The sequence below is a fragment of the Calliopsis andreniformis genome, chromosome 6, assembly GCF_051401765.1.
Source record: "Calliopsis andreniformis isolate RMS-2024a chromosome 6, iyCalAndr_principal, whole genome shotgun sequence".
NCBI lineage: Eukaryota > Metazoa > Arthropoda > Insecta > Hymenoptera > Andrenidae > Calliopsis > Calliopsis andreniformis.
In genome coordinates, this window is record NC_135067.1 from 5,188,875 (window position 1) to 5,215,543 (window position 26,669).

Consider the following 26,669-nt stretch of genomic DNA (forward strand, 5'->3'; position numbering starts at 1 on the left):
TTCTATCAAAATAAATTTCATATATGTATTTAAATGTTGCCGAATCACATAAAAATAAAGTGCAATCTCACCTGAATGAACTGGCAAACGAGCTATTCAACGCTAAAAATAGCACACGAAGGCTTGAAAGAAGTAAACCAAATGATTTAATGACAGACCAATAACTTCCACAAGGAACCACAAAGAAAACGACGCAGGAGGAAAGAAGACTCTGCTGAGAGTCTTGCCTGCTCACAACAATATTTCATATATCAAAATTACTGGAAGGCTCCCTCTGAGCCTCTTGTAGTTGTAAAGAAAAAGGAAAAAGAATATATATCCAAATACTAAACTGATCAGCAACTGGGTTCTTGACGGTATCAGTTGTGGAGTTGGAATAGTCTATTTGCTTAATCAGGAAGGTGTCTTTGTCGCTTTGACAGTATCTCTACGAACAATATTAGTTCCTTTTGCGTTCTCATTGTCTATCGAGAACAGGCTCGTTCCTCTCGAACATGTGTTTTATTTGCTCGATACAATAGGAACTTGTACTACTTCCAGAACATCCGACTCGTACGGCTCCATTTTCCTGACTGTATGTCGACTTCCCGCTGAGCTATTCCACTTGTTCGCCCAATTAGGAGCTTGTACTACTTCCACGTTGTTTGACCGCATAATGGGTCACTCTACTTTGCCTGTTTTCTGCTATTCTCGCTGTGCTGAGTATCCCTAGAACGAATGGAACATGTTAATTCTATCTTTTGCCGTGTTGTTTTAACAATTCTTCGTTTTTGGAATAATATTGAAGAACTTAGCGTGGAGACTATCCAGTAGAGGTTTACTACAGACTTCTTCTCTGAATATTAGAGATACTAGGCACACTTTGTCACAGTTTATAGATTTAAATATTGCATTATATGCTATCTAAGATTCCTTAAGAGACCACTTAAGGTGTTGATTAGGACTTGTGTTTCTCATAAATAACAGTTTAAGATAATAATTATGTACTGAGTGACCGACTGTGTTTTAGTACTAAATTTTGTTTCTGACTCATATCTCTAAAGTCTCATTGCTCTCTTAGTGACTCTGATCTGAATACTAAATTTTGTCTACCAGAATTTTAGTTTAAGTATTAAGTTATTGCAAATAAAGTGGACGTTTTTGAATTTGTATTTGAACTTTTTATTCAAAGCTCTTCGTATTTTTTTCCACCTGCAGCTTGTAGTGTGCACATAACGTTTCTTAGGGCATTGATCTTGATAATATAGAGCGTTCCAAAATTGGTGTTAATTCTATACCAAAAAATAAGTCGAAAACATAGAATAAAACTTTTGATAAAATGAAATTGACTTTGGGAAGGGGCGGCTAAAAAGGGAGAATAGGACCTAACCTAGACTTTGAGACAATACAGCACGTTCTAGAACTAGTGGTAATAGTGGTAATTAAGTGGTAAAAAAAACAAGTCGAAAATATAGAATAAAATTGTTTGTACAGTAAAATTGTCTTTGAGTTTTAGTTGAGAACGAGAGTTCTTTAATATAGTTTTAGATGTTTGAGCGGTAAAGATGGAAAATAGAATGTTTCTAGTTTGCAGTAGAAAAGGTCAATGGTCAGACCGTGAGTGTTCCTCGTATCCCGAGTACCCTTCAAGCAATATAAACGCATTACTCTTATTATTTTTAGGATTATAGAAATTCTATACCTGAAAACCAACGTGTCCCAAGTCCTTTTTTGTTATTTTTCAGGAGAGCCGAAAAACAAATGGATGAGTGTCCATTTCTTAACATAGTATTTGAAGTAGTTTATACTATTAAATTTCCTTCACTTATAACGTAACTTAACTAAATTCCTATTATTCCAATAAAATGAAAAGAAAACAGTGAGATCCCGTAAGAAACTTAATTTTGAAAAAAAATGCACGAGTCTATCTTTAGCTCTAGCTCTAAATACATCTCTCAGGTCCAGAATGATTATAATCATAAATTGAAGTCCCTTAACCGAAAATAATAGATACTTTGCGACCATGTCATGAACTGTGCCATCGATTGGTCTGAGCACCGAGAAATCATTTTTCGATGTTCATTATATTTCATTGTTGCAAATCGTGATGGGGTCTGCATAACCTCGTTGGCAAATAACGCTCATGATATTTTCTCGCGGAGCACGATGAAACCGCGACGCTAATCACATTTGCCCCGCGTTTATCGCGAGGGATGACTACCCCACAGGGCAGCCCCTGCTGTAACGGTCGGTTGATCCAATTTCGTGGAATTAATTTAGCTCTTTCATGCGAAAGAGAATATAGCTGGGTACAATGCGGCCAGAAAGGGTCAGCAGCTTTTTTGCACGGGACTCGTTCGCGATCCGTCTTTTGACGGGACAGAATCGATCTCGTACGCGAGAGTTCAGTTCACGTCAACGGATGAAAGGCACGTTTCAATTTTCGTTGACCCGTGGCCCGATACGCGAATGCGAAAAATGCCTCGATTTCGGTCGGCTCTCATACCGAGGCTAAATTCGTACCGATATTCGATTCGTCGTCGGCGTGTTTGAGAGTCCCTGTACGCGAGCGTAATAAAGGGAAGGTGAAACATTTCACGAATACCGCGATAGTTTTTGCAAACGATTTCAATTGATCCTGCAAACACGTGAAGAGGCTATTAACTCAAATGAGCTTTCAACTCGATATTAATTCGATCGTGTTTCAAACGCATCGAAATTGTGAGGCTAGCATGGAGCTTACTGCTTTTCAGTTTTGATGCTCTTTAGTGTGATGATACAGAGTATCCTTCGGGTGTTATGCCACAAAACGCTTGGAATGTTTTTAAGCTTCACAATAAACGTTGTTTAACAGAACTTAAGCTGTATACAGGGTGTTTCACAAGAGGCGTTAGAAACTTTAGGAGCTGCTTTTACAGGGTATTTCAAATCTCAACTGACAAACCTTGCTAACATGATTGAAGGGTTATTCTGAGGAAAAAATGTTATACAGGGTGGGTGAAAAATCATAGTACACCCCGCCAGGACGTAATTATATATAAAAAAAAATAAGGAAAAACTGTATACAATTTTTTCATCTGAGACTTCGTTTTCGAGAAAATCAAATTTAAAGTTTGCTCAACTACGCAATGCGACTTACTTATTGTGTATTCTATTATCGGTTGTTCCTGTCCGTGCTAGTGTTTAGAAACATTAATAATGATAGAATACTGTAGGAAATACTCAGATAGCTCGATGTCTGATAAAAGTCATACTTGATTCGACTAGTTTTAACAGTTCATTTCGTTTCGTTTGTTGCTAATTATTAAGTTATGGCAAGGTATTCTAATAGAGAGTATGTTGATGTATTATTGACCAACTCCAAAGAATTTGTTATTATTTAACGAACTGTGTATTATTTAATTAACTTCTGTAAATTAACTTCTAAGACTAACTTTTGTAAAGTAGAATTTGTATGTGTCAGTTGTCCCTTTTTTTTGTACTGAAATTTAATGATGAATCAAGTGCCTATAGTAGGTACTAGAGACAAAAAAAAAAATGAAAAAAAAACGAACTCTGTTAATTAACATCGTTTTTTGTAAAATTAAAGGAAGGTCTGAAATTTGGTGACCAGACTTTCATAGAACATCCTGTATATGTAACTGTATAAACAGATCCCTATAAAATCTTGTATATGAAATCTATACACTTAACAATTTTAAAGGTATCTACCTACACAATTCTATTTGTATCTATCAACTGTAATACTTGAAGAAGTCGAGTTCTGAATTCGGAAAATTTGGAATTCCAAACTCAGGGAGAATATTCACGACATTCCCTTCTATACATCATATTATAAGCAGTCTCCTTATCCATAGCCACGTTCTGGTTATATTCATAATACAATATCTGACTTCTTCGCATACTTTCGAAAACATGAACGAAAGACGACGCGACATTCTTGCAAAGGTAGAAAAATTGTATGTTCCTCATTCTGAAATGTGACGTTTTTCATCACACTCTGATACGAAATTTCTTGATATGAAGATGCTCGAAGATCATATTGTAAAATATGGTCGTATTTTAGAGCAAAAATACGGACATGAAAGCATACTATTTTATTTTTAAAAACTAGGCTAGTCTTGAAAAAATATTAAAAATAAAAAGAATCGAAGATATATTCATTTCGTTAAAAGCTGTGGCTTGGGAACGATACAAAAAAAACTGCCATGTTCGCATTCAATTTAACGTTTAGCTACTACTTTAAATTAGCTTTTAAAATATTTTAGTCTAGTTTCCTATAATCGGCCGTGAATGCATCACCAATTGTCATTTATTTACGCTCAAAGAAATAAAGTACCTGAAACGTTTCAGACATGATGTTTGAAATCAAATTCTATTTCGAGATTAATAAATTTAGAAGCATTTGATTGCAAAAAAATCATAAGCTGCCTACAAATTTTAATTACATGTATAGATTCAGTGTATAAAATAATGTATCTATATATTCAACACTCATTAGTGTCTATGCAATAAAAATTTTGCCTTCGAGCATAATTAAAATTATATACCTTCATTATATTACATAAACGCAAGCGTTAACAAAAGGTGGCTTTGCAGTTGACGAAGCAAGCACCTGATACGCTGAAAGTCAATGGTTCAAATCCCTTCGCCCTCATCCTCTGGAATTCATTTATGCTGGTGAAAATAACTTGCATATTGTTGAATAATTTCTACCTTGATACACAGTAAAGGCACCTTGCTGCGAGCAATATTCTGCGATTTAATTCAAGTTATTATTATGGAAAAAGTAAAAAGTGTCATAAAAAAATGCAACTATTTCTGATATTTCATTTATTTATGCTTTTAATACAAGAACTGTCACCTAGCGTGTATATACGTATGTCATTTATGTCATTGCAAATTTTAATTAAAAGGAAACTGACAGATGAGGAGTTCTCTATATTCTACCACCTACCACTCATTGTCAGTTGTTTCCCTATGTCGACGCCACTTCACTTACTTTATCTAACTCAAAGTCACTCGATATAATTTTACATGTAATAGAATCTTCAATATGCAAATACTTTACGATTGGAAATTTTATCAACTGAATGCTGTATTATCTTAAGATCATATTTCCTATTAGAATATCGTATGGAAATTACACTTAATGTTTATTTTCTTTTATTGGACGAAAACTGTATTGAAGTGGCCTGGATGTGATAAAAATCATAATTGTTAAGCACACTTCGCTGACAAAATTATTTTGCAAGGGGTTTGAAATAACAGCGAAAAGCTGAACGAAGTCAGTAGCAGAAATAATTAACGTTAATTAGGACAAGCATATTAACTGGGGAGATAGTAAAACATTCAAATGCGCACTAACTGAGACAGAAACATATATGTTTATATTTATTGAAACACTATGAGTAATTAATTGACACACGTATCTTAAAAAAATCTTACTAATTAATACTTAGTATAGTATGTTAATATTATTATATTAAAAAACTTAAAAAAATGGCTTAATATCACACTAGCAAATATGTCAGTATTCTACCTTGTATTATATTGATGTCCATACACTGTTTCAAACCTTTTATATTGTTCGGGTGAATTTCACCTGAAATATAATTTTTTAGTTTTTTAATTTTATTTTTCGACTATTGCAATATAATATAACAATAAAGGAAAATTACTGTTATGAGTCAAATTTCGACTCCCCTCCACTCCCCCTCTCGATTTTTTATATTTATCGACGTTCTGAGATTCCCTGAGTCCAAAAAAGTTAAAAAAATCGATTACTAAATTCTATCTGTATGGATATGTGTATGTGTGAGTATGTACGTGGAGTCAGTTTTGCTGTGTATCTCTGGACTGGGTTGTCAGAATTTCACGAAATTTGATATGGTAGTTTCTGTATATAAAGCACTGATGCTGTTAGAGTTGCAAAAGAGTTGGTCAAGGGAGATGGGAGATGTGGGGGTATCATATCTCAAAAGGCGTTAGGTCTGGGTTAGGTTACAGAAAGTTACAGAAAATTGTTTTCTATCAAGTTTTTACGAAAAAGCAATTTACAAAAAAGTACTATTGACTAAAAGGATTTTTGACAAATACTCCCTATACACCATCAAAAATAAAAATACTATGTTCTGATAATACGCTATTCGTCCGATGTCTTCGGTAAGAACTCAATCTACATCAAACTCGTTGACTTTTAGTAATAATAATATTTAAAATATACAGTTTTGTATAAAAATACAATTTCCACTATTTTAGGCGCTAGAAATTAATTCGATTGCATAGAGGGATCGAGTATTCGAAATTTTGAAAGGTGATTCTGCATGTCAAAATAAAATAAAAATCTAGAATTAGGATGTTGTATTTCTGACTTATAATAGCTGTTAAAGGTGCGCCTAAATTACACCAGAAATGTGTCTGATTTGTAACTTATTCTACTGTGGAGATGCGTTACTCAGATCAGGCGCAGCATTTGCAGTAAAATGAGCCAATAGTATAACCCAGGTCACACACATTTTAGATGTATCTTAGCACACAGCTCAACGTATCATACCTCGATGTATCTTCCACACAATTTTATGTCATTTTTAATTTTCCTGTCATTCTGTCGTTTAAAATGTCTGACAACTGCTGTTAAACACTCTGTATTTGTAAATGATAGTAATTTGAAGAGTACACAAGAATTAATAAGATAGGTGACTCCAACTTCGCCATGCTAACGTTTAAAATATTGTACAATATTTTTATATTTCTAAATATATATGTAGTAAAATTATCGAATGTTTCATAAAGCTTAGAATTTTATCTGACGCATACATGTTCTGTCGCAGACGAGAGCTATGACCAGAGGTCTAGAGACCTTAGAACAAGATAATGAAAGGCTGCAGCTGACACAATTACTATACCTCGGGTATAGCAATTTCTCAATATCGTAGTGGAAAGGGTTGCTAAACTTGGTCTAACAAAATTCTGATAGCTTATCTGTCAAACTGAAAAGACAATTCATTCAGTCTCTTTACAAATCTTACATTAGTGTTATTTTACGATTTTAATTATAAGTTAATGAATTTTTCATGGATAGCAAATTTGAGAATACAGTAGAGTATCGAATATCCGAACTGAATTTTCGTCGATCTTTGATATTTAAAATTGTGGGTATTTGGGGTACTAAAAATGAAACTATACAAAGACCTCAAGTAAACCTCAAACTATCACTTAAAATTAGTAATAGTTTATCAAAAATAAAAAGAGAATTGATCGTGAATTTTGAAGTTAATATTAATTCCTATAATCGACGTTCTACTGTACTGGCGAAATTAGGAGTACCTACCTTAAAAAAAAATGATTACCATTTTAAATCCACTTCTATATCGTAAAATAACGTCAATAAGAACTCTCGTGGTGGCAACTCGCGCAGCAAAAATATTTTAGGAACAGGGCGCTCCGTCGCCCACCCGCAATTATCGGGTACACCCACTCGAGCATACAGCCAGCTCGAAGAAATTTCGCCGCGACGACAAGAAACTTCTTCGGCCTGCATCTCGCTACAAGAAAGCTTAACGAGTCACGGCAACTGGCGATTTACAGATAAAGCACGCCTATGACCATACGAGGCGACACTGTTTCAATATTCGACGGTCGATCTGTCTGGTCGACGTGAAACGAGTTCTCGGAAACGATTCGCTGCAAAGTGACGCGAATATCGTTCACCTTCGAGCGATAACGTGTCGCGTTGACCGGGTTATAAATGAAAATATTCGCGCATGAATTTTAAAAATGTCACAATTCAAGAAATAAGATTTTTGAGTTATCACTGTGAACCAGTTTGGTGAATATAACTTTTCTTATTTTAAACATTTTGTTAGTCAAATATCGAAATTGTTGAGTTTATTTAAAGAACTCTCTTCAAGTATCAATTATAATCTTATAATATTATCTTTAAATAAGGACACGAAAAGTATCTATTGCAAATAACGCATAGCTATTTTTTAAATGAATTATTCAAGTAAGATAACTTTTTATAGGTAAAAACTACGTTTCATGTCAATATTATTTATTTAGTAAATAATTCTGTTCTAAGTTCATAAATGATTTTTTATTAACATGTTGACTCATAATTATGTTTATTAATGCTATTTACAATCAAAGTATAAGAATTGTCTCCCATGCATGAATCAACATGTTAATAAAAAATCATTTATGAACTTAGAACAGAATTATTTACTAAATAAATTATACTATAATGCTAATAATATATAATACAACATTACTTGTAATTGTGTTAATTCATGCTATCTACAATCAACGTATAAGAATTGTCTCCCATGCATGAGTGATGTTAGTGTAAAATTGTAGTGAGAGCTACTAGAAGGAGGAAAACATTATAAAATAAATATGAAAATGAATGAAAAATTGTTTCTGTTTTAAGTTGGACACTGTGATAAAATTTGTAGTGAATTTAGGGTGGCAAAGTGTTAACTTGATTAACGCGAGACCTCACACCTGAAACATCCACTCGATGGCTAATTCTATTATTTCCTGTAAACTACTATTAAACCACAGTTTAAGTCTAAATCGATAATCTACTGTACGCTTGTTGTCAGTTTACCGAATACCATTAACTTCGAATAAACGAGGCTGCGACTAATTCAGACTCGGTTAAAGGAAATGATTCTATTATAATATAATTAGAATGAGAATAAATTCTCAAACGCTGGAACGATTTTTTTCATTTTTTTCCTATTTCTTTACCTATAGGATACTCTGACAGAGTTTGATTACTAGAGCTTGAAACAGACTGTATTGCAATTCTGCGGGCGTGATTCTTATAAAGAAAACTAGTTCAAAGGCGCTGCGTTATAGTTACGTTCTTTGGACACACAGAGAGAACTGCTCTAGAGGAAGTACGTAATTTTGTTCCAGGAATTGGAATCTGGAAATTGAATGAAATCAAAAGATTTCTCATATTTGAATATTTACTTATTGTTAGTGGAAGTTTTAAAAATTTGAAACTCTGAACACTTGATAATTTTAACATTTGCAAATCAATATTTAAGAATTTGTGTGTTTCAAACTTTGAAGATTTAAGCACTTGTAATTTAAAAATAGTAAATATTTAATAACCTAGATATTTGGAAATTTAAATATTTATTTCTATATTTTAATATTAGGACATAGGAAAAGTTCAATATTTGAATGTCTAAATGCTTGAAAATTTAAGAATTAGATATTATAAGGTGAGAATGTCGCGTTCGATTATAACCAAGATTTCAGTTCAACTGAAAAAAGACTTCAAAGAAGACTACCACAAATGAAAAACATAAAATTCTTGAGAAATCCGAAAAGGAAATTTCCATTTACAAAATTACTTATTTGGATCATTATGAAACATACATATGTCTCTTATTTATAATTGTTATATATACAATACATATGTATACATACACATATACTCCTACCTACTTGTTATGACTGTTCAACTGGTAGTCTTGTTTAATGAAATTCAAATTGGACACAAGAAACATCTAAGCAAAATTTCCCATTTCTGAAAGGGCTGTTACTATGGGTTTACAAGACACAGTTTATAAAATGGTACAAGCTAAAGATCAGGTTAAAATATCAAGGTCTGAACAATATATTTCAGTGCATTTTTTTCCATTTATTTTTTCTTTTTTCGAGTCAACTTCATATTTCATACCGTTTACACACGATAAAAAAGCAATTTGAAAAACGAATTATTATTAATTCCCATTTCCCGTGTTTTCCCGATACTATTTACAAATATCATTCTCCCTTGACTGACATTTCTCGCACGAAATTCATTTAATCGTTTTTCCATCCCTGACTGCCACAAACACGTTTTTCCTCCCTGCTAAACAATCAATCAGATTGCAAATGCAGGAAACGAAACATCGTATCATAAAATACGATAAAAATAGTTGATCTCAGATATCCACCTAGATACGTACACATTGAGCTGTTTGCTCGAGAATACGGTAAATATTGTTTGTTCACTTTAAATTGATTTTTATTTATTTATCGAGAGAATTGAACGAAATTGAGCCAGGCCTTCCTGGATCCAAGTATCTCTTCAACGATTTCTGGTTTCTTGAATTAATAAAAGATCTACGGGTAAACCGACGTTTGCACGGTTCTAACGTCCACAGGGATCGTTCTCAGCTGCTTGATTGCGTTCCTGTAAAAAAAACAATGGCGCACTCGACAGTGTTATTTTTCATTAGAAATTCGTGATGGATACGATAATATAAAACACACGGGGTGCCTTAAAGAAAAAAGTTTAATTACAGGGATCTATGAGACACTTGTATCTAGAGTTCTTCTCGTAAGAAGAAGGTCGCCCTTCGATTGCTTTGATTTTTAGATGTGTTATAAAGGACTGAAAAATAAAAGATACGTGTTTTTTTATTTTTACCCGTTTTCGTACTTAGGGGCTGAGTCACCTCTCAAAGGTTATAAGATAAGGTGCGAAAAATTACGTTGTTGGCCTAAAGATCATGATAAAACTTGGTATAAATTTAATTTGCTTCATAACTAGCTGTATGGAATATGTTTTTGTGATCAGTCATCTTTATCAAAGGGTGACTGTCTCCTTCCAATAGGAGTACGAGATTATAAAGCTACTATTTCGTCATTATAAAATAATTCATATCTAATTGGAAGGTTTCTTATGGATTTTATGAATTTTTTTACAGGTTTCAAGTCTCTTAAATATGCTTTTAAACGAGTAAGGGTAGTTTACCCCTCGATAAGGTTGACTGATGACAAAAACATCATCCATACAGCTAATTATAAAACAAATTAAATTTATACCAAGTTTTATAATGACATTTAGGCTAACAATGTAATTTTTCGTACCTTATCTTATAACCTTTGAGAGGTGACTTCAGTCTCTAAATATGAAAGCGGGTCAAAATAAAAAACCACGCGTCTCTTATTTTTTAATCCTCTGTAACAAATTTGAAAATCAAAGCAATGGGAGGGTGGATACCTACAAACCATTCCTTGCCAGCATTTGAAGGACATCCTGTATATGATGAGGAAAGAAATTAAATAAAAATCCAATATTGTAATATTTTTGGACTGAACTGACCATATCGATTATATTACAATATTAACCGATTTAATTGAAACGAATTTTCCATATAACTACCTCTTAATTTCGTACAAATTAAAGAATAGTGTAATCCATATAGGCAATGGTTGAGGAGAAATGAATTCATATCATTTAAATATTATTCTGTTATATATTAATTTAAAAGTAAAATATTATTTGTAAAATTAATAAATTATTAATGTACGTCGTTTGAGACTAAAAGGATAATGGTTTCAAATAGAATATTGGAATTATATGAATACTTAAACGTTATTCTGTACATGGTAACGTTTACGAAACACATTTCTCATTCTTTAGATTAACACACCTCAATCAGTGGAACACGTTTCAATTAAAATAATTGTTTAATCTGGAGTCCTGTATATGGAATGAAGTGCTATGTACAGTTGAATATGTATTTCGCTATATACTCGGTGCTCCTTAAAAACAGATCCTTGCATTTCTCGGAGAGTTGTGCGAGCTCCTGTCGCATTTAATTTAATTAATTTTTCTGTGATAAAATCAAAAAAATATATATAACGTCTCCGGTGGAAAGTAAACAATTTGAGTAATATGTAAATCATTTTGAACTAATGAAATCATATATACTAACAGTCTTGGTTCGTTTCTGATTATTTCATATACTTACTCTATAATTCATGTCCTCGAAAAAACTATTAAATACGTATAAAATTTCCCAAAAGATACACTTTTATTCCCACCTAGGAATGCCGATCTGAAATCGATTTTTTAAAAGATCGATTTTGTTACAGCAGTGGATCGACTTTTCTATCCATTTTTCGTTAGTCGATTTCATCATGAATTCTCCATAAAATCGGATCCATTTTTTTTTAAAAACACAATTTTTTCCATTCATGTAAAAAAGTTTTTTAACAGTTCTTGTTTTTATATTGAATTATACATAAGAAAATCTGCTTTTCGGAGTAAATGGAATTAGCTAATACCAATTTATTTGACTTCGATTCACTTCCTAAATTTTAATATTTTAAATACTATTTTACTTAGTAATTAATTTTGTTTAATGTTCACAAATACTTTTTCTCTTCTTCTGAAAAATTTACTTTTCTTGAGTTGTCACTTTATTCGTGGGTTTTATTTGCCTATACATTCCTTTGTCGAACTTGAAAATCAACTTTTTTGTGGTCAATGTTTTAACAATTCGATTCCTTAACTTCCGATTTGTATCGATTTGAAAAATCGATTTCTTTAAACAAGAATAGACATCCATATTCCCACTAACAAGCACTATTGTCCTCCACCTGTAGCCGAATACCCTGTACACAAGGTGTCCATTAAATATTATAAAATCAGCTATTAACCTCTCACGGAAAGAATGAAATAAAAACAGAATGCGAATTCTAGCAGAAAATTGTTCTTTTGATAGAAATTTCGCAAAAGCCAGCGCGTTATCCAAAAAGGGAAGTTGCCAGAAACGAAGTCAATTTTCCCAGAGAGCTGGAAGCCAAACAAAAGTCGCGTTCCTCCGAATTGTATATTTTTCCGGTTCCTTTGGCAAAGGGTTCTTATCAAAGATCCTTCAGAGTGTTTCCTTAACGCTCTTACGTCGCCATTCCATTGTTCCACCGCGCACCTTCAAGATCATAACGATTCTTTCTCCGACCCCTTAGCTTCCTCCTTTTTCTTGACGACTTCCGCCATTATTCGGATGCGCTACACATCCCTCACTTCCTATGCACTTCGCTGAAGAAAGTCGTTCTCCGGGGAGCGTGTCTGAAATAAAGGCAAGCCAACTTATTTTCCCAGACTTCGTTCCTCCGACGCGTTGGTTTCCTTCTTTCTTATAGGTCGATCCACGAGTGGCGAACAAATTACTTATCGTGACTGACGGGGCTAGATTGGTTTGTGGTACAAATCACTCAAGTTACTTGCTCCTATAACGAGTGGATAATGCATTATTATTGATTGGTTGAATTATTGATTAAAGAGGTATTATACACAGACTCATTTTTCATTTGAATTATTACCATTAGCATATGATTAAAGTCGTTTATAAAAGCAAGTGCTTAGCCTATCTTATTAAATCTATATCATTTTTCCATGATTTATATGATTGATTGGATTTCTATTTTGTTTCCATTTTTTTCTGCTTTTGTTCTTTCGATATTAACAAGGGAAGCACTGCAAGTTGTCGACTCCAATGTTTCGTATGCAGATTCCTAATGCTTTATGTAAGGTACTAGATGTAGTTATTAAATATTTGTGAATATATAAGCAATTAAAGTAGCTTTTTCGAAAGAAGTAAAAATGAACAAGTGAAAAAGAAAAACAAAAAACTGAAAACAATCGGGATTCGAACTACTTCTATACTTTTCTGTTACATGAAAAAGGAACGAAACTGTAGTTGCTCATATCTTCAAAACTATGTAATAATTACATCTAGTATTTTACAAATAGCATTAGCAATCTGCATACTATCACTTTGATAAAGCATATCAGAATTGAACTCGACAATTTGGGATGCTTCCCGTGTAACTTTACACGCGTTACAGAGTAATGTGATTTGGTGATTGGGAGCTCAATAATTGAAAGTTTCATTCAATAAGTAGAAACTCTGATGAATGTAGATTCCACATAAGTTTAAAATTTTGAATTATTCTGCACAGAATGATATCTGATAATAGTTACGCTCTAATTTAATCCCGAGTTATAGTTACACACGTTTGACAACTTCACTATTTCCTTTCTTGGTTTCTTCAGCACAAACCACATCGAATTTCCATATTACCAAACATATAGGTACTAAAGTTTTTTAATCTGCAAATTTAAAGAACAACGTTGTTAACATATCCAAATATAAAATATTGGAATATCTCAAATATTTATATATTCGGAGTTTCAAATTTCTAAATGTACATGTACTGAAATGTTTTAATATTAAAATTTTCAAGTCCTTCAATTTTCAAGTACTTAAACTGTGGAATTTTTAAATAGTCGAATTTCCAAAACTTTTACATAGAATTTCCCAAACTGTCACACTTCTTCTCAACCCTCTTGTTTTACAATTGCGTGGAATACCAACGAGAAACTTTTAATTGCATTCTTCTTTTAGAGAGAAGAACGATAAGTAGCGTCATTACGACCCACTACATCAGCTAAGGGTTAAAAATCATTGAGTTGTCTTTTAATTGAGAGCTCAGAACAAAAGGTCTTTAAATAGTAAGTACATTCTTTATTCAGAATACCAGTTATCATCTGTTTGCCACGCAAGTAGGGATCTCAACTCGCGAACCGTAAATCTCAGCAGGAGACTTTCACAGTGGATCTCATTTAAATCCGCCACAGTGTGAAATGTGACATATGAGGGTGCAAGGAGGGTGTTCACGAGGGAGAAAAGTATGTAGAGATTGTTAGATGAAACTTGGAGATGCAAACATGAAATCTAGGAGAAGAAACGTCTATTGTCAATGCGAGGTAATGATGATACTTAGGCTCTAGAGCCTTTGGAGTTTGGTCTTTGAAATTGGAAACGTTTTCGATCGAATATATGGAATTTCATACTTTGCTGTCAGAGAAGTAAAAACAGATGGAAAACTAGGTTTCTCTTTGATTTCGTGACTCGGAGAAAGATGATACAATATTTCAGGGGAATTTTTCAGTATTTACTGTCTCTGATTATCAAATTATGGACATATGCAGAAATTTTACTTTTTTATTTATAATATTAAGGTAAATGTCTCACTCCTTACACGTATCTCTATGCTTAAACATTCACTCTTTTGTTAATATTCATAGCATTCAAGCTATAACCACATATTTCTAAATATATTATTATCATAAAATTACAATAAAAACCTTGTAAATGCTAGATGTGATAAGCTAAAAAAATAATTTTTGAAACTAATAGCAAATTCTCCGCGTTTGAATTACCATATTAACAATTTACGTAAGAAAAAGCGTATGCTTTTTAAGGATTCATTAAAATGCACGAAATAAATCTATTGTTCAGTAACGGTTTTTGTAACTCGATGTAAGCTGTAGACTAAAATGAAATTTAAAGAAAAAAGCACTTGTTTAAGCACTCGGCTATAACAAGTATATTATGATTTGATTAATTAAAATTTGTTTGTTCTATAAACTAGTTCTTTTTACCTTTTAATTAGGAAGAATATGGCCTGCCCTTTTAAATAAGTTTCAAATAAGTAAGTTAAACAGCTTTCTTAAATGTTTAAGCAGTGGGACATTTACCTTATGTTCTTAATGGCAAATTCTCTTTGGTGTATCTCTGAAGCATTTATAATAATTTGTACTGGATACTATAGATGTGTCAATGTTTCAAGTTAAGGTGAAAATAAGATTACGAGAAGACTATTACAGGAAAATTGAACTAATTCAGTTTTTTTCCTCACTAGTGTTTAAATATTTTATATGCATGTATTATAATAGGATTTTCTTAGTGAAAAGTCTTAATCAATTAAAAATTAATATGGGAAGTAGTGCTAAACATTACTCTGCAACAATATATTTTTTATTGTTTCAATACAAGAGATATAACTATGGAGACAAATTTTTCAGCTTGTAGAAGGTTGCATCGACGATAAAATTAACAGTTTCACAAAACATGAAGCTGTTCAGTCTGGCTTCTGAAAGGTTATATTACAAACCTCCTTCATTACCCAATCAAGAATGTTACTACTAATCTTGAAAATCTCCAATCAGGTTCCGATCGTCTTGTTAATCAACTAAACGAGTTGATTCAGACTCTGCTGACGTCCAATCTCTAACCGCATGATATCAAGTTGGTACGTAATACAAAGGCATTTTGATAAGAAAACCACGAGATTGCCTTCAGAGGTTCACCGCAGGATAATAAGACGTTGTTCGAGTTAAGAACCAGGGCTCTGTAGTGAAAAGAGCGAAGAAAAACAGGTGGGAGATAGAAAACAGCGGCTCTCGGCTGGAAGAGGAACAAAACTGGAAGCGAACTGAAGAAGGGGTTGAAAGGGGCGAAAAGGAAGGAGGAACTGGGCTCAGGTGGGCAGGTTAAAGAGCATCCAAGTGTGCGGCTTCGCAAACCGTTTCGGATCGATGAGGTCCACAGGTGCTAGACTTCATCCGCGCAAGCGCCCGTTTCGCACCCCCTCCTCAGCCTTTTGTTATCCCTGGAATCCTTCCCCTCCATCCTTCCGCCACCTTTTTCCCTTCCTTGTTCTCCTCATTTCTTTGCCTGCTTCAAGGAAGATACAGAATGTTCCACAAATTGTGGTTCAAGTATTGTGCAGAGCTGGTAAGGTTGCACCCGAGACACATTTTGACACAGTAATAATTTCCCGTATACAGGGTATTTCCATACGAATAGAACACTTTTGGAGGATATGTTCCACATATCCAGGCAGTCAAAAAAGAGTTTACCTGAACATATGAACATGTCCTGAAATGCTTAGCTTTTAGTCATACGCTATTTTGTGTTGCTTAAAATGCTGGCTTAAATCATATAAAAAATAAGAAAAGCGTGAGACACTTTTGAAGGATAGATTCTAGATACAGAGACAATGCAAAAAGTTCAAGTGCACATATTCTCGAAACGCATAGTTCTGTAGTTACATGTTATTTTATATTGCATACAGTGCTGGCCCATTCCTTGTCTGTACGATGTGCTGTCCTTTTTAAGATCCGACTAGGCCCAGTGAATGAGTGGCACACAGTGATAGGTCTTAAAGAAAGTATCACACCCTACGCAATATAAAATAGTATGTAACTAAAAAACTAAGCATTCTCGCACATATGTGCACATGAACTTTTTTCATTCTCTTTGTGTCTAGAATATACTCTCCAAAAATGTCCTACATGTTTGGAAACACCCTGTATAGGGGATACGTTGATTCAGTTAGTAGTTATCATTAGTTTCGCCAATGATACGCTGCATCTCGAAATGTGTGTGAAATTAGGCGATTCTGTCTACTGTGAACATAATGGATCCATATTTTGTCTAGATGCAACATTATCAGCTCTGCACAGTTCCATGGATGATGGTACATGTGAACTTTGTCAGAAATAAGTAGTAAGAACGTCGATTTGAGCAGAACATATCTTGTCCCTGCAAGAAAACTGTTATGGGTAAAAAAGGCCTCACTTTCATTTAATTTCGTTGAGTATGTTATCGTACATAAGCTTATTACATAATCTATTTGATATATGTTCTGCTTTAAACTACAGGTTAAAGTTTTTGAGTAAATTTTAGCCAACAAATGTTGAAAGTTCTATAACTAAACAATTTTCGTAAATAGAAACTTGCTTTTCGCACTTTTCAAAGCATCGGAATGTAATATACAAGATATTCGATGACAGGTGTCAGAAATTTTAAAAAGGGTGTCTACATGCTAAAATAAGACATAAATAAAGAATAAAAAATGTATTTGAGGCTTTGTTCTACAATTATGAATTGTTGAGAATGAGAAAATGACTAAAGCAGACATAAGATATGTCTGACTTACGACTTATTCTACTGTCGACGCGCAGTAGCCAGGTCAAACACAGCGAAGACAGTAGAATAAACTTCAAGTCACAATTCACCCGAATTTTAGACATTTTCTTAACAATTAATAACTCTGAAACGAAGCCTTAAACACAATTTTGCTAGACTTGACTTTCGTCTTATTTTGAGATTTAGAATCACATCTTGAAATTTCTGTCACCTGTTATCGTTATATATTTAAAACTAATTGCAATTGATATTATTTCTGAATCTCAGATGTAGTTTTTTGTAATATACAAGATGATTAGAAATTACAGCCATAAAATTACAATACGTAGAATCCCTTAATAGGAAATGAATAAAGCACTTTGTTTAACCCTTGGTTGTCACTCTTGATCGAAGCGACCCATATCAATAATTAAAAACAAAAAAGTGTGGTTCTGTTTCTGCTGATAAATTTTAATGTGAATATAATTACACCACTTTTCTTATTCAAAAATTTCTTTTTTCCAATATGTAAAAAAAATACTTTAAAATACTTTTTTCTGAAATTACATCACATTTCAATAGCATCAACCTAAATTTTTAGCAACATTGATTAAAATATGAAAAAGTTACAATTTTTTCCATAAAAATGTTCTCTCTCGAAACTTAAAGTCCTAAAAATTTTGTTAAAGATGTCACTTCATTTCTTAATTTAATATCACTGAAACATATTTTATAATATTCAAACTATATTTCAAAATTTTTTCGATGGAATATTACTGTTATTTTATTTACAGCACTTGTCTAGATGGTTCACTGTGCTGTAAAATAAGTATGACAACCGAGGGTTAATAAGTATACAAGGTGTCCACGCTAAAGCAGACGACCTAAATATCTCCTCTGTTTTTAATAACACGAAAATAGTCCATGTCATAATTTGAATGGTTTTGAAGATGAAATATCATGAAAGAACAATCTTTTATTATAATTAACAATCTTTTTAAGTTTTGGTGTTATTAAAAACAGAAGAAGTATTTAGGTGACCTGTTTCAGCTTGGACAACCCCCTACACTTCTAATTTTGCTTTTAAACACCCATTGAAAAGTACCATAAAAAGCATCAATTGATGAAACGCCTAAAATACGCAAAAAAAGTGTCTCATTTGGGATTTATTGTACTGACTTCGCTGTATCCGACGTGATGAAATAATACACTACATCAGTAGAATAAAATCCCGAGTCAGACACACTTCACACGAAATTTCAAACATTTTCACAATCATTCTTTACTTTCGTCCCATTTTGACACATAGAATCGTTTTTTCAAACTTCTGACACCTGTTGTCGAACGCCCTCTACATTTGAGCAGCGTTTTCACATATTTAAAACAAGCTGGATACGTTTGCAGCAATGTATCCTCTCCAGTATGCATAGCACAGTCGTGAACATTCTGTCTTTCTGTCAACCGTGGGCATATCTATTCCTACCTTCGATATTTTTGCCTACCCTTCAAAATTGATCTCCAAATCTTTCGTAAACTATCGCGCTCGAACCACCCTATCGTCAGCAGCCCCATAAGAAAACGTATCACGCCCTGTCAATTTTTCAGGCAGCTCTGAATCTCCTTCGAATGGTCGACGACGAACGTCCAACCAACGCATGGAATGGACGGTAATAAAATTCATATCCCAGAAAATGGATGCGAAAGCAAAGTCTGAATGGCTGAGACAGCCAGCGTGGCGTCGGGGTGAAAATACATAAAATGGCGCGGGTGTAGACAGTCGATCGTCGGGAGAGAAAAAATTGGATCTGTGATGGAGAAATTGATTTCGTCCGATCCTATTCCGCGTGCAGGGTAAAAGGGACACGTAAAGGAAATAATTTGGCATTAACGGCGTCGGCGAAGGAAATTGAGGTCGAATGCATTCGCTCCCCTCCTGCTTCTGCGTCGGTTTGCGGCGGCTTTTCAACTGCAGGCGCTTTAATTTTCTCTGGTTGAACGCCTCGAGGACCCGTGTAAATGCGGTTCCACAAAGAGCATCGGTTTCCCTCTTTTTTTCCACAAATCGATAGCTTCTGTGGCGGGAACGTCCCTTTTCCGCTGGAGGAGGATGTTGACTTCTTTTTCTCTTTTTTCCCTTCGCTGCTTTCGAGGGGCGAGCTCGAGTTCGCGGAAAGGAACAATCAATTTTTTATTTATTATAATTTAGAAAGTATTCCTGTTTTTTTCTCAATTTTTGCGATCAATTAAATAAGAGTATCCTCACTTTAAAGTATTGACACGGTTATTATTTTGAATAAATTTTTACTCTGCAATGTAACTTATGAATATTCGATCGCTTTCTTTTTTGGTAAATTTCATTGCGAGCCTACATTTGTAATTTATACATTTACTGTATATTGTCTGCCTGGATATGAATAATTGATTTGTTTGAAGCTATGAAATTGTTAACAGATTATAGTGTGTTTTTTGTTGTTTATGTATCTTCACTATATTTTGTTTTAATATTTTAAGGCAGTTTTGAATAATTCTATGAAATTTTACAAAGACAATAAAAAAACACGTATAGCATCTGTTAAGGTGCGTATACATCAGAGTTCGCGAACTGTTCGCGAACAGTATGGAAATTAAATTTTCTAGAAATCGCTTGTTTGCGTATCTGTTCGCATACTACGCTTGGAGTTCGCGATAAAATCGAGTAAAAGTGGTAAAAAGTTTGCAAACAGTGTTCACAAACTGTTTACTAGTGTAGACCCAGCTTCACAGTATAAGCAGTTATAGCGTAAATGCTTAAAATTGTAAGAACAGTTATAAAAGCATGAGAAAGATATACAGAATGTCTAACAAGTAACAACAATTTAAAAAAGTGATTCTATATGTTAAAATAGAAATCATGAGAATCAAGAAAACCATCCATGAGGAAATTAAGTTTAGGGCTTTGTTTCAAAGTTATATTAGTTGTTAAAGATACACCTAAAGTCTGGGTAATATATGTCTGACTTGGTACTTATTCTACTGTCGACGAGTACTAGCAAGTTTGATGCAGCGATATTAGTAGAATAAGTTAGGTCAGACAGGTTTTCATCTTATTTCAGCTTTCGTGTAAAATCACCTCTTTAAAATTTCTAATATCTGTCGTTGAACACCCTAAAGAAATAGAAAAAAATAAATATAATTAATATTCTTAGTAAGATTACTTATTCAATGTTGTTCCAGGAAAAGATTTATCAAATGACACTTGCTTGGTTTCAAGAGGAATATAATCTGATATCAATAATTTTCTTATAGGTAGATGTGAAAAGAGGATATACTATTTCGCAAATTTTTAAATTAAATCATCTAAACCAATTCTTTGAACATCCATAAACAGCACTTCCCACACACAATGTAGCGAATGAGACAATATTAATTATTTATGAATATTGAATAAAATGCAATTCTATACGTATACTGTGTAGGATAAAAGGTTAAAAGGTTCAAAGGTTAAATAATAATAAAAGTAATTTAATGACGCTAGAGTGTATCTACCTACACATCCCATTCACTGTTACACGGAATTAGAACAGTACAAACTGTTTCATAAAGTTCATATTACAGATTATTGATTCTTAATATTTGGCAATTTTTGTTTGTTAAATTTTTCAATTAGATCGCTTTGCAGCATCTTTTTTCAGTATTCATAGCACGTACATAAAATTGACTGATCAGACATCACGTTACACGAGTTTCAATTGCTACTGCTGTTGCAAACCAATCGAAGCAACCAAAATTCTCTGGGAAACCGATGGCATTAATTAACGAAACCCAATTCTTGCTTATTTCCGGCTAACGAGATTCTCTCTATCGTTGATTTTACAGTAACACCTGGAATTATTGAGCCGTTCCACTTTAGAATTACATCGAACTTCGTCATTTTATTTTTTCGAAAAGAAGAGTCTCGTCTCTTCTGACTGTCATCACAGCATTTGACTTTCTGATTTTTCCTGTTAAAATTCCGTCCACCCAGGCGGATATTTTCTTCCACTTTCTGCTTCCAAAAGCTATTTACATTTATTTGTAATGACAGAAACTATATGTATGTATAGATATCGCTAGAAATATTCCCATTTTGAATTACAAAAATTCGAAACTCTGAACTGGTGAAGAATATTCACGAAGTAGCATTTTATGGATTATGAACGTTCTCTTTTCCATAATAATACCTTATAAATTATACTCATAATACTTTACATGAGAAACTTAAAAGAGGCAAAATTGCAAGCGAGGCTTTGTCTTTTTAACTATTATAGTTTAATGGGACCCTTCAGTTTAACTCGTCACAAAATTGTGCTACTTAAAACCTTCTTTTAAAAAGTATTAGAGACAGAACTTTCTCAAAGGCCAAAGTTTTATTGAAATATATTCAAAAAGATCATGCAAATTTCTGAAATCTAAAATATTCAGTAATAATAAAGTTACAGTACGTTAAAAGAGGGTATAGAAAGATTGAAAAAGGGTTTACCAAAATTGTTTAAAAATCAATTAGATATTGGTTAGTAATATTTTCATTAACCAAAAATATTAAAATAGCGTAAATAAAAAAGAAAATTGTAAATTCAATAAATTTAAATTAAAAGTAAGATTTTTTTTTAATTTTTTTAAATTAAAAAATTTTTTTGATAGTGTTCAAAAATATTCAATAAAAACAGATTGTAGCATCGTCATAAAAATGTGTACCAATGCGTAAAATATTTATAATTTGCTGTTCTAAAAATTAAAACTCTACCATTCATCCTCACGTATAATGAATGATTAATGATCAAAGATTAAATTAAAATTACATTGTCGCTTTATGATACTTTTCCTTTCTTTATTTGTAGTTATAAAATTCTTCGAAACACAATGCAACGATAAAAAACGATTTTTCCTTTTGTGTGATTTCCAGGTCGACCGCCCGACTTTCTCGCATTCATCATCACCATACTGATGATGCTGCTGATGGCCGCGGGCGTCAAGAAATCCCTGGTGTTCAATAACGTGTTAAACGCCATCAATCTCGCGGTCTGGGTATTCGTGATGGCGGCTGGGATGTTCTACGTCGACGGAGACAATTGGGCCGAGCATGATGGCTTCCTTCCTTATGGCTGGAGTGGTGTAAGTACCACAATCTCCAAAAATAGTCTATTCAGCTGTCTACTCCTGCTATGTAGCGTCGTTTCGAATTGTGTAATCGCTCATTTTAGGGTTCAAAAAAAATACGCTACTGTGTATAAGTATTCAGAAAGTTTCACGTTACTGAAGTATGTAAAATACAGGATAAACAGTTTAAGGGGGTGTTCTAGTTGCGAGGATGAAAAACAGGGATCTATTTGAGAATTTTTTTTCGAACAAACCATGAACGAAACTCTTGTATTGAAAAGCCTCATGGTTTTTTTGGAAAAAAGTTTCAAAAGGTCCCTGTTTTTCGACCTCTCAACTTGAAGACCCCCTTAACTGAAAACTCTCTAATGAAGGTTGGCAGCATTTACAATGCTATAGTATTTACGATAAATGCTGCCAACACTCAGAGGGCTTCCAGTTCAACTGATTACACCATAAGCTAAATAAAACTCTATAATGTAGTTTTGGCTACAAATCTCATTTCAGACGATTATATAAGGTTTACAAATATCGATGAGAGTAATATAAATTATTATGGTAAGTATAAATTATAAGTATAAATAAGAAAGTTTAGATATTTCATGCATTTCCAATAATGTGAAAGTATCTAAATACTTATACACACTAGTGTATATGAACGAATGGGGTTTTAAGAGTTCGATTTATTGGGTGAACAAACAGTGGGATTTTAACTTTTGAACTGAATTTTGAGCATTTGTGGATTTTAACTTTTGAACTGCACTCGTTACAAATTTAATACTTGTAACGTAACAGCTTCATCTTTTAAAATTTTCACATGTATTCCATTTACTTTTAGGTAGCCATCGACATTTCAATCATAGACACTTTCTTTAAACTTAACTTCAAATTAAGGATCTAGTGTGAAAGACACTATTCTAACATTTTCAAAAATCTATTATTATGCTAAAATATTAACCTTAGCAGTTTTTTATCTGTAAAAGGTGTTCGACGCCAAGTTATCATGTCTATATGCTAAACTAAATATGAAATAAACCAGAAGTTATGAAAAATCTATGCAATAAACCAAAAAAGTCTTAATACATTTTATTGCACCTCCTACAGTTTAACTTTTATAAAGCTGTAAAAGTCCAAGATGTTTGTAGAAAATGGATCTCGGATTTGAATATACGAACTGTTTGACAATAAGTATGAAAAAATTTAAGGGGTGATCTTAAAGTCTAATATAAGATGATAATAAAAAACGACGAAAATGCATTTAAACTTGGTTTCAGCGTTGTTAATTATCGAGAAAACGCCTAATATTTGCGGAAAATGTGTCTGACTTAGGACTTATTCTACTGATTTCGCTGTGCCTGAGCAATTTACTGCGTATTGACAGTAGAATAAGTCGTAATTCAGATATTTTTTATGCCTATTTTAGTCGTTTTGTCAACAGTTAATAACTCTGAAACGAAGCCTCAAAAATATTTTAGTCTTATTTTAGTATGTGTAATCGCCTCTTAAAATGTCTGACCTGTTGTGGAACACCCAGTACATTGAAGTATACCTATTTATATCGATTTATCCATAAAACAAATTCAATACAGATACTATTATACGCTTTTTTATATATTCACTTATTGTTCGTAGAAAAACTATATAATTATATATAATAAGAGTAACCTGCCCACTAATCGATACCTGAAACAAAACGTAAAAGTATTCAGCGTAATACTATCATCTATTATCACCATGATGAACTTTTATAAGTTTCAGAATAGTTAATTTCAAATTAGATCCTCAATTTTAAGTTAAAGTAATAGAAAGTGTTGATAACAGGGTAATTTATTGCATCAAAGAATTTTAATTTCCTCTTTTACATAATACTTTAGCTGTTACGTAAAAATAAACAGAGTAAATGTGAAAATTTTAGAGGATAAAGGTGTTGAATTACAAATATTAAATTTGTAACGAGTTAAGTTTAAACGTTATTTTTCGATCTCTTTGTATTTAGATGAAGTGATATAAGGTAGTATATGATAGAATATCATAAACTATCTCCATTCGCCAAGAAAACTCAATTTCCCTGAGAATATTACATATTTTCTTCATTTTCTGATACCATCATTTACTTGAAAAATGCGTAAAATGAAGGCCCTCAAAGTCAGTTAAAGTCATTGATTTAAAAAAGACATCCAAAGCAATATTGAAAAATGTTTATGCATATTGAAAGGAATTTTAAATAAAATTGGTAATATTCGAACAAAATTTCGAATACATTCAAATGAAAATTATGAATGAGTTAAATTATTCGTAAATAAGGAATAATTTTTTATTCGAATAACTTTCTACCCGAAAATAGGTATTAGTACAAAAAAATAAAAATCTATTCGTATAAAAGTCTCAAAGAAGGGTTTTCTTCGAATTTTTTGTTCAAATTCTAAATTGTTCGAACATAAGTGTTCGAATTTTAAAGTTCCATTATATTCACTAATATACAGTTCTTTTAAAGAATTTTTCCATTTTTGTTTATTTTTCAAAATAAGATTTACTTGAAGTAGAATTTATTAAAAAAAATTTTAATTGAGTGGCAATTAGCTTTGGCTCTAAGTTGTTCGTAAGAAATTATACCTGAATACACAGAACATCACACTATTACCAAATATTCATCCCTCGAACCGCATCCCCCAGTAATTCACCACGTTTCGACCGTACAGCTGGGTATGCCTGAGCGTGAATTCGAATTCCCTTTCTCTCTCGTTGTCCACCTGATGCACTCGACCATTGAAACCTATCTGGTGCAACAAGTTTGCCATTGTTCCATGAATCCCAGCGAAACGCGAGCAAAAAGCCACGGGGTGAAATAGAAGCTCAAGAAGAAAGCTTTGTATTCTCGTGAAACAGGCCCTCATAGGACTGCAGAATACCTTTGGATTCTTTTCAGGTGGTAGTCGTAGATATGTTCCTTTTTTTAATTGTTGGAAAGTTCTTGCCTTTTTTATCAGAGGGCGAAGTTTTAAAAGCCACATTTGCAAGATGAAGGAACACTAAACTGGAGCTTAGTCCTTTCTTTTTTCCCCTGTATGAGACTATTCACTAAAAATAGGTCATTAAAAGTTGGAAATTGAAAAATTGCCAAATGCTGACTAACATAAGTACCTAAATTTTAATGAACAGTTTTCGTGAAAAAATGAATACTCTTTTTCTATTTGCGATCTCTACTGGCATATAAATTGTATGTGCATATGTTCTCCACAGGGAACGTCGAACAAATTTTATCTGAGTTCTCTTCTAAAGCGTTACCCACTTATAAAGGTAGTCAACACCTTATAAATTTTTCTACCCGCTGAGAGTAAAGGGTCATTGCGTGTACTTTATGTGACCTCGTGACGGTGCATATGCGTTCCTAGGGTTGAGCCATCAGTGACCTCTGGTATATTGCCCGTTTTAACGAAGCCACCTCCGCACTCTCGAAATCACGTAACATCTGAGAGGTCAAAGTTCAGCGACAGACGAATGCTTATACTAATATCATGATTGGTGCTAATGTCTCTTGCGGTTCGCTCATCTCTTTGATCCTGTTTCATTTGAAGCGAAGCAAGTTTAATTTCGAGAGGTTGAGGGTGTGTTCATATATCCAACAATTCCAATTAGTAATAATGGCAGGCTAACTAGACTTTTGTCTCAGATTTATAATAGATTTAAATTTTATACCTTGTTTGAATTAAACGCAAGACTACTACTTCAGTTCTTAAAATACTGTGAAAATTACTTTTCTAACAAGTTCTTTTTTAAGAAATTCTATTCGTAATATTATTGCAATATAATCAACAATATTACTACTCATTCTACCAATTACCATACTGATTTGGAATATCAAGTAGTATATAATAATCTATGCCCTGAAACACAGAATGTATTTATTCAAAATTGAAATATATTCAAAGTAAAATACACAATACAATGTTAAGAGGGTGAAACAATTTTATTTACGTTCGACGTCATTAATTCTATTTATAAAAATATTAATCTGCA

The 26,669-nt window shown here is 33.0% G+C and overlaps 1 protein-coding gene across 2 annotated transcripts in view; it reads left to right on the top strand.

Moving 5' to 3' along the window:
* LOC143180337 (solute carrier family 7 member 14) overlaps window positions 1-26,669 on the top strand; it is a 101,248-nt gene that overhangs the window by 59,016 nt on the left and 15,563 nt on the right. For both annotated transcript variants that reach the window (XM_076379997.1, XM_076379998.1), the window contains one exon: window positions 22,459-22,667. In XM_076379997.1, coding sequence (XP_076236112.1) covers window positions 22,459-22,667 — 209 coding nt within the window. The remainder of the gene's footprint in view (window positions 1-22,458; window positions 22,668-26,669) is intronic.